Consider the following 10336-nt stretch of genomic DNA (forward strand, 5'->3'; position numbering starts at 1 on the left):
GTTCACGTTCAAGATTAAGATAGGGCTGCTAAAACTATCTATCTATCTATCTATTGCCATACGCCTTAATCCCGTAAGGGGTGGCCACAAACAAATCACCTTCATGTCACCCTGTCCCCCGCCATTTCACTGCCATGCTCCCAGCTCACACCTCCCTCTCTCATATACCTCTCCACGCCATCCCTTCATCTCATCCTTGGCCTTCCCCTCCCTCAGCCCCTTCTGCTCTCCTCTGCTAAAACTATTACTGGTATTTCTTCCTGAACCTTAAGCATTTTCCTAAGTTTAGTCTATACTGGATTATAAAAAAAAAAAAAAAAGTTAAAGAATGGATTTTGCTAAGTAAGCGTTTGACTTTGTTGTTTGGCCTTGACCTAAGACGTATATAGTTGTCAAATACAGTAGCTTTCCTTATGGTGTGGTCTTCAGCCTTCCCACCAAGTGTTGTTAAAATCGGATAATTAAGTACGGGTTATTTTGCTCACACACACACACACACACACACACACACACACACACACACACACACACACACACACACACACACACACACACACACACACACACACACACACACACACACACACACCGTTACTCTCAGTCCTTCATTTATGCAACAGGTCAACTCTGGAACTGTCTCCCTCTGTATTTCCTACATCCTATGATCTCCAGTCTTTCAAACGCAGTGTGTCCAGGCATCTCGAAATGAACGGATCTTGAATTTGGCTCTCTTTTGTACTGTTTTTGTGTGTGTTTTTTTTCTTGGAAGGAACTGTTTTGCGGGCTCCGCCTTTGGTTCCTTCTTCCTCGCATAACGCGCACACACACACACACACACACACACACACACACACACACACACACACACACACACACACACACACACACACACACACACACACCGCTCGCTGGCTCAGTGGTAGTGTTCTCGCTTGCCACCTGGTAGACGGGAGTTCGCGCCCCGCTCAGGTTGCGAAAAGTTTCACTGACGAAGTAGGTGGTTACTGTCCCCCTTGAGCAAGGGGACGGGTGTGTGCATGTGTGAAGGTCACAGCCTTGCCATTAGATCGGACTATATGAGCTCTCAGTTCCCTTCCGGGAGGGTAAAAGCTGACGATCACGACCATCAAGTGATCTTGACCGACCCGGTGAATTACACACACACACACACACACACACACACACACACACACACACAGGCAACTCAGAACATACGGTAACTCCTGGTCTGGCTGCACGAGCATACACCTTCATATCATCTATACTTTGTTAGAGCCAACCGCTAACATCACGAGCTGACACGTTCTATACCATGGTGAACTGACATGGTGATACTGCTGAAAAAAATAACAGTGTGAGCGGCAGAGCACTAAAACATTTCATCCATCCATCATCTACTCTTTAATTTCCTCATCAGTAGAGTGGTCGAGGCTACACTATTTCGTCCCAGTATTGAAGGGGAGTGGCCAGCCTTTCCCGTGTGTGGCGGTAAGTGGGCAATAAACCTCAGCCAGGCCTCAGATGGCAACCCTATTGGACATATCTTTGGAACGCTTTAATCCACAAGACACATACGCGTCGTTTTGGTGTATGGTTACCACCCAGCTCTGTCATTCAGTGTTTAGTCACCAGAAGGTAAAACTGTATCAAGTGAAAAGGTAATGGATGCACCTACCACAAAACCCGTACCCCTAGACCAAATAACATATTATGAATGAATCAATCAATCAATCATTTCCTGTGGCACCCCACGGGATGCATAGGGCCTCGATGAACTCTCTCTCCACCAATATTTGTCTCTTGCCATCTCCTTCATGTCCCACCAACTATCCTCTCCTGCTTCTTTTTTCATTGTCCTCAACCAGGTTTCCCTCGGCCTAGCTCTGCCTTCCCTTCCTCTAGCAGTCCACTCTGGCACATCCTGTATTAAACTGCCTTCTTTTCTGTATATGTGCCCCAGCCATTTCCAGCGAGACAGTCTCACATATTCATCAACTGGTTCCACTCTCGTAATATCCCTTACTCTTGCATTTGTAACTCTGTCTTGCTACTTTACCCCCAAAATCCTTCTCAGTATTTTATTCTCAAATCCTAATACTTTCTGATCTGTTGCAATTGTACTGTACCATGACTCATGACCATAAATTAAAATTGGTCTAACTATGGATTTGTAAATTTTTACTTTAGTATGTACTGAAAGGATATTATTATTCCAAACAGATTTCAACATTCCAACAGCTCGCAAAGCCTGTCTAATCCTCTCCTCAATTTCATTGTTTAATGATCCATTAGATGATACAATCATTCCCAGATATTTAAAGTTTTCTACATTCTTCACCACATTATTCCCAATTACACAATCGATTTGGTTCTCTACGTTCATATTAATAATTTCAGTCTTTCCACAATTTATTATCAATCCCACTTTTTCTCCTTCCTCCACCAGACAATCAAGCACCCTCTGCATCTCGTACATATTTCCGCAAATCAGTACAATATCATCAGCATAGTCCAAATCCATCAGCTTCTTATTTTCTTTCCAGTTAATTCCTGCACCTGTTCTCCTTACAACCTTTTTCAAAACATAATCCATAACCAAAACAAACAGCAATGGCGAAAGAACTCCACCTTGAATCACTCCTGACCTAACTTGAAATGGATCACTCAAAGAACCACCCACCATTACCTTACAAAAAGTACCTTCATGCAGGCTTCTAATAATATTTACAAACTTTTCTGGTATACCATAGAATCTCATAATTTTCAACATAGCTCCACGTGAAACACTATCAAACGCCTTTTCAAAATCCACAAAACACATACTAAGTGGCATTTTCATCTCATTAGCTTGTTGCATTAGATGCCTTACAATACAAATCTGATCATTACAACCTCGACCCTTTCTAAATCCCGCTTGTTCTTCTCTTAAAATTTTATCAATTACTGGCTCTATTCTGTTCAACAAGATTTGGAAAAGACTTTTGCAACTACAAGTGTCAAAGTTATCCCCCTCCAATTGCCACACACACTTACAGCTCCCTTTTTTGGTATTTTTATAATCACTCCTTTTTTCCACTCTTCTGGAATTCCACCATTATCCCAAGCCACATTAAAAAGTTTCAAAAGCGCATTCATCAACTCATCAATTTTCACCTTAAGCATTTCAGGGAATATTCCATCCTCTCCTGGGGCCTTAAAATTCTTTAACTCCTTTATAGATTTTGCTACCTCTTCCAAGGTTATATCCCCTGTTTCTATCTGCAAATCTCTCTCGGCTGGCAAAATGTCCTCTTCAGCTGGGATTGGTCTATTTAGAACAGATTCAAAGTGCTCTTTCCACCTTCCTTTTATCTAAATCTTTAGTCATCAAATTACCATTTCTATATCGTACAGGTATTTCCTTCCTTCTCTTTTCAGTCCCAGTTAACTCCTTTATGGCCTGATACGCTATTATGAATACGCCATTAATATTTTACTTTGGTGGTATTCGGTACCCTACTTCCACATATCCATTTTGTTCTCTTCGTATTATGTCATAACGTTCCCACAAATTAATCAAGAGAATTAAAAAAAAAAAAAAATGGCTATGCGTTTGGGTTTCCTCACAATCGTTCCTACATGCATGAGGCTGTTTGGTTTCAGGTGTGTGAACCTGTTTCATGAACCATTCTCCCACTACGGAACCAGTCAGTGTTATTTTCCTAGCCTTTTTCTAACCATGACTTCGGAGGGGGAGGCCGAGGATGAGATGGAGGGATGGGGTAGAGAGGTATATGAGAGAGGGGGGTGTGAGTTGGGAGCGGGGTAGTGAAATGGCTGGGGACAGGGCGACGTGGAGGCGATTTGTTTGTGGCCACCCCGATCAGGATTGAGGCGTCTGGCAATAGATAGATAGATAGATAGTCTTCGGCTTCCCTCTCACAAAGAGGGTAAGAAACCTCAAGACCGTACTTTGCTTACAAGTATGTGACAAGGCGAGACAGCGTTTACTGGTCGTGGTACAGTGGAAAGTTGCCTGTTTTTTTATCAGAAGAGTCCTGGGTTCAATTCCCGATACACTGTTGGCAATATGTTAAATAATTTTTCCTGTGTTTGTATACGTTTCTCCCATCGAGCATCAGATTTATTGGATGACTATCTTTTTTACTTCACCAGTAACTCAGCTGGAGCTCTTTTATGTGTTACGGGGGCGGCTTAGTCTGCTGGCGTGGGTGTGGATGTGGCACCTGGAGTAGGAAATTAATGAATGGCACTGGGTACACACTGATAACGTTGGCTGAGCCTAAGGACCACCATATTTATTACCGAGCACTTCATTGTTTAACGTAGCTATCAAAGGGACTCAAGTCAAAACCAAACATTTCAAAATCGATCTTATACACATCATAGAGTCTGAGGAGCTGACCCATGTCCAAGAGGGAGAAAAAGGCTTCCTCAGTCCCCCCTGATGGCTGGTGGGAGGAGTTGTCCGTGTGGGTGTGGGTGTGGGTGTGGGGTGGGGCGGGCACTGGGCGGGTGGCGTGTGTGTAGGAAAAGGTCAGGTCCAAGCCGCTTATGTGTTTCAGGTACACCGCCTCCTCCCGTAGATTTGACAGCAGGAGGATCAAGGTATAGCGGTGATGGCAGGGGGTGCAGGTGAGGTAATACGGACGCCAGTGTTCGTTGTACTCCCACACGGGCGTTGACAGCAAGTACTCCACGAACTCCCAGAAGGTCGGCACGTCCCTGTACTGAAGCGATGATGGTTGATGGAAACGATGGTTGTGGATGATGGCGGCCCCGTAATTGAGCTGGAACTTCTTGAACTGATTAATCTCCCGGCGATCCAGCAGTTTGTCTCTGGGAAAAAGTACAGTGATTGGAAAAGCAGACTGAGATTGGTTGTGATTTTAAAGCATAAGTGTGCTGTAGCAAAGGAAACTTAAAAAAGAAAGACTAATTCCAGCAACATTGTAATGGGCCACGCCGTCCCTCTTTTCCTTTCCTTTCCTTTCTTTTTCGTTTTTTCCCTAGCTCCATGTTTTTTTTTTTTCTTTTTTTTGCTAAGACATCCCACACATATCAGTCAACAGCGAGAACCTTATCATCATTCTGAAGTGGTCTGTACCCCAGTGACTGTCGATATGCTTTTGACATTTTTCTTTTTAACGTGAAAAATGTATTCAGTCACACTGCCTCTTGACGAAATGGCTGTTTCTCGTAATTCCTTCATATAACCAAGTATGTACAGACGGAGACACAAGTATCTTCCCAAAGTTTGACGAATACATAGATGAAAAATCGAACCATTTGAAACAACCATTAGTAGAGATAGGGTTTTGAGTGTAGTTCGCAAGTTGTCAATTTTCTTTCGTAGGGACTGGGACGATAGTTGTCTTTGATTGTATTTGACTTCCGGGATTATGAGGAGGCTACATTTATATTCCATTTCAGGAAGCTTATATCATCATATGGAAGAAAACAATACGGAAAAATAGCACTTATATCATTGTCCAGCGAGATGCTCCAAATTGGTCTTTAATTTTCATACATTCCTTCAATTTCAGCCCGAATGTCTCACTGGCCTAATCTTTTGTTCCAGATATTCCTTTATTTTCAGCCAGGATTTCTCACTTTCTTAGTCTTTTCTTTATGATTTAGAATCGTACTCTTATCAGCTCCTAATCCAAGCGAACCCAACCCAACCCAACCTAACCCAATCCACCTCAAACCAGCCCAACTTAACCTAACCCAACCCAACCCAACCTAACCCAAGCCTATCCTACTCTAACCTAGTAACCTAACCCAACCCAACCTACCCCATTCCAACCCAACTCAATCTAACCCAACCTATCCCATTCGAATCCAACCCAGCCTAACCTTAGCTAAGATACAGGCCTAACAACCTACCCAACCCAGTCCAACCTATCCCACTCCAACCCAACCCAGCCTAACCCTAACCCTAACCCAATCCAACCCAGCCTAACCCAACCCAACCTAACCTAACCTAAGATAAAGGCCTAACAACCTACCCAACCCAGTCCAAACTATCCCATTTCGACCCAACCCAACCTAACCCTAACCCAGTCCAACCCAGCCTATCCCAGTGCCGCCCTCTGACCTGTAGGCTGAGAGCAGTCTTTGCAGCGGGTGTCTGACGATCATGAAGGTGGTGAGGCCCGCCGTGTCCTCTCCTGGGCGGGGGTGTGGCATGACGGAGCGAAGGAGGGTGTGAAGGCGGCCACGGTCGAGGGAGGCCAGCTCTGCAGTCCTCCCGGCGGCAGACAGGAGCCCCACTACCACCGACGTCGACGCCACCTTCGGTACCTACGGCCGTTTGTTTTTTTCGTCATCATCATCATCATCCGGACCTCCTTTCCCACCCAAGGGCAGGGTGAGGAGTAGCAATGTCCAGACAGCCCTAAATTGCCCAGTCCAATGGGCCACGCTTCGTTACATGCAAAAAAATAAAAATAAAAGGCCATTTTTTTTTTCATTATATGCAAAAAAAAAAAAAAAAAAACGCTACAAGCTCGAAAAACTGTTCTTCGCTGAGCTTAAGTTGTATTTTATTTACTTCATCCCGTGACGTATTATCACCTTTAATTTATTCTTGCCAGAGTGTTTTTTTTTTTTTCTGAAATAGGGAAAAATCTCCGATAACTGAGGGGTTCATTAATTCAAATCTAACCCTTTCAGTTCGAAAAATATCCCAGAACTTGAGAAAAAAAAATGGAAGTAAGAAAAATAAGCTAAAAAATACTTCATGGGGGTGAGGCAGTTAATCCATTTTTCCAAAGTTAATAAAGAAGGACATCCCAGGGTAGGGACCTATGAGCCGGTAGGCGGAGGACGGTACGCTGAGTATCCTTGCATTAAAATCCCTCATACACAAACCCTGGACACAAATGGCTGCCAAATACTTCACTATCTATCTATTGCCAGACGCCCCAATCCCGTAAGGGGTGGCCACAAACAAATCGCCTCCAAGTCGCCCTGTCCTCCACCATTTCATTGCCCTGCTCCCAGCTATCCATCCCTCCATCTTATCCTTGGCCTCCCCCTCCCTCTCCACCCCTCCACCTCACTCTCATACTCTCTCCTCGTCAGTCTCTCACTCTCCATCCTCTCCACATGGCCAAACTTCACAAGCCAACTATACTCCGTTCACTTCAACCAGACCCATCACTTTATCTTGACCTAAAATTGCCATCTGTCCATCTTGAATGCTGAGCTGTAACAATCAATGCTGGAATATGGTGCTAGTCACGAAGAAGTGCTGTGGAAAGGATGCAGAGCCGTAATAATAGCCGCCAAGTTAATGAGAAGGAACAAAAGTGTATAATCTATCTATCTATCTATCTATCTGTCTGTCTGTCTATCAGTTATCTGTGTATCCAACCAAATGCCCTAATTACGCAAGGGGTGGTCACAAACAAATCGCCTCCATGTCACCCTATGCTCCGCCATCAGGTCGTCCATTCTCCAACTCACAACCCTCCCCTCTCCCATATGCCTCTCCCCCTCTTCCCTCCATCTCATACTCGGTCTCCCTCTCCTCCCCCCCAGCCTCACTCACATCCACTCTTCAAGTCAGTCTCTCACTCACGGTTCTCCCCACTATATCAAGGTTCCTCTTATAATGTTTTTAATTGGAAAACAGAGTAGCACACACACACACACACACACACACACACATACTGATAAATAGGAGGTGACAGACATCATCCTATCCCACAAGCGCGCCACTAGACACTCAACAGGGGGGTACCTTGTGTGTTGTGGGGACGGCTCAGTCTGCTGGTGTGGGTGTGGGTGTGGCAGTGGGAGGAGGAAGTGAGTGAATGATGCAGGACTGACAATCATAAAGCCCAGCCGTCCCAAGATGACGTATTGAGAGAGAAAGAGAGAGAGAGAGAGAGAGAGAGAGAGAGAGAGAGAGAGACAGACAGACAGACAGACAGACAGACAGAGTGAGTGAGAGATTAATCAGTGGGTGATGTCTGAAATATGCGAGTGTGAATGAGAAATATGAAGACTGATAGATAGATAGATAGATAGATAGGTAGGTAGGTAGGTAGAGAGAGAGAGAGAGAGAGAGAGAGAGAGAGAGCCAGCACAACCCACCTTGCACCAAGCCACTCCCCGCTGACGGTCAACCAGCACGTCAGGGTTGGTTAGAAGGGAGGTATTCACTCTTGCCCAGTCCTCCTCCACCTCTAGCCACAGCCTGAAAAAATAAGGGCTTCGTAGGACCTTCTCTTTAGCGATTTATTCTGTGTATTATATCTTTATTCTTCTCTCATATGTTATTTTTTTACCATTTCCATATCGACATACTTATTATCATCTCCAAAGCCCCTTGTGTCATCTCCAAAGCCTCTTGTGTCATCTCTAAATCCCTTTGCGTCATCTCCAAAGTCTTGTGTCATTTCCAAAGTCCCTTGTGTCACCTCCAAAGCCTAGTGTCATCTCCAAAGCCCCTTGTGTTATCTCCAAAGCCTGGTGTCATCTCCTAAGCTTAGTGTCATCTCCAAAGCCTGGTGTCATCTCCAAAGCCTGGTGTCATCTCCAAGGCCTGGTGTCATCTCCAAAGCCTATTGTCATCTCCAAAGCCCATTGTGTCATCTCCAAAGCCCCTTGTGTCATCTCCAAAGCCCCTTGTGTCATCTCCAAAGCCTAGTGTCATCTCCAAAGCCCCTTGTGTCATCTCCAAAGCCCCTTGTGTCATCTCCAAAGCCCCTTGTGTCATCTCCAAAGCCTTGTGTCATCTCCAAAGCCCCTTGTGTCATCTCCAAAGCCCCTTGTGTCATCTCCAAAGCCCCTTGTGTCATCTCCAAAGCCCCTTGTGTCATCTCCAAAGCCTAGTGTCATCTCCAAATGAAATGGAAATGTACTTAGACATTCTCCCAGATCAGAGCTCTGTCTACTTATCTATCTATCTATCTATCGCCAGACACATTAATCCCATAAGGGGTGGCCAGAAACAAATCGCCTCCATGTTTCCTGTTCTCTGTCATCTGGCTGCTCTTTCTTCAAGCCACATATATCTCTCCTTCTAGCTTATCCATTGAGGTTTGCGATGTGTCGAAGGGAAGGGGTTAATGAAGAGCCTAACACCTCTTTACTCTGTTCACTTTGAGGGTGCTGGTCACGAAGAAGTGCTGCGGGGGGAGAGGGGGCTGTTCGATCGCATTTCTGTGTAGTTCTACCACTGACCTACGTGATATAAGCTGCAAAAGTACACCAAGTAAAGGTGAAGAGACTATCTATGTATCTATTGCCAGACGCCTTAATCTCCGTAAGGGGTGGCCACAAACAAATCGCCTCCATGTCGCCCTTTCCCCCGCCATTTCACTGCCCTGCTCCTAGCTCACACCCTCGTCTCTCATATACCTCTCCACTCCATCCCTCCATCTCATCCTTGGCCTCCCCCTCCCTCTCCCCCCCTCCACCTCACTCTCATACACTCTCCTCGTCAGTCTCTCACTCTCCATCCTCTCCTAGAACAGACTATAGATACAAAACAAGTGCTCGTGGGCCCTTCGGGCCCCTCGCACTAGCTCCTGCAGAGGGCTCTCGCGCTGCCATAATACATTTTAGTGATAGCTGTGGGCAAAAAATTCTACGGAGATCCTATGCCGGGCCCCGGGAGCGGCGTTTTTTGGTCAAAATGTGATCGCTCATTAAATAGAGTCAGTTTTTCAATGTGATGGGACCAAGTTTTTTCACATCAGCGAATTTTTTGTGATTTTTGTGCCAATTTTGGTGCGATTTGAATGTGTAATTTCGGTTGCCCAAAACACACACACACACACACACAGACACACGGCTAGTTCTATAGTATATTAGATTCTTCCCTGTAATGAATGAATCCGTTTTGGGGAAGCATGAATTAGGTAAACAATGCCAAGGTATGACATGGAGGAGTGGAGTAGTGAGAGAGTGGAGTGATGGCGTTGAATTGTAGTAGAGTGTTGGGGCAATGGAAGAGTGGAGAATTGGAGTATTGATTTAGTGGAGGAGTGGAAGAGTGGAGCAGTGCAGTAGTGGAGTAATGGGATAGAATAATAGTGGAGTTCTGGGCAGCAAATTTGTGGAGTAGTAACAAGGGTAAAATAGGGGAATAGCCTACATGAGTGAAATAGGTTGCTAACAATAGAGGTATAACTCACGCATAGTGGTGCAGGAGGCTGGTGGAATATTTGTGGCAGGCTGCTTCCACCCGCTCCACACGCTGCCTCATCACCTGTCTCATCCTCTCCTCCTGGAATCGAATGTGATAAATCCTATTAGGTTGCGTCCACACCAAATGCCTGCTGGTGAGGGCGCCAGTTATGCATCACTGTAATCAATA

The 10336-nt window shown here is 45.2% G+C and overlaps 1 protein-coding gene across 1 annotated transcript; it reads right to left on the bottom strand.

Annotated features, from left to right (window-relative positions):
• Window positions 1-338: 338 nt before the first annotated feature.
• Window positions 339-8411, bottom strand: LOC145411910 (carbohydrate sulfotransferase 11-like). Its single transcript, XM_080281880.1, has 5 exons — window positions 8320-8411; window positions 8107-8209; window positions 6101-6306; window positions 4326-4839; window positions 339-374 (listed from the first exon to the last, which is right to left on the bottom strand). Exons 1-5 carry the CDS (start codon window positions 8409-8411, stop codon window positions 339-341), a joined length of 951 nt encoding a protein of 316 aa, XP_080138006.1.
• Window positions 8412-10336: the final 1925 nt, after the last annotated feature.

Source organism: Coenobita brevimanus, chromosome 91 (assembly GCF_032717465.1).
Source record: "Coenobita brevimanus isolate Jiangsu-jjx chromosome 91, ASM3271746v2, whole genome shotgun sequence".
Lineage (NCBI taxonomy): Eukaryota > Metazoa > Arthropoda > Malacostraca > Decapoda > Coenobitidae > Coenobita > Coenobita brevimanus.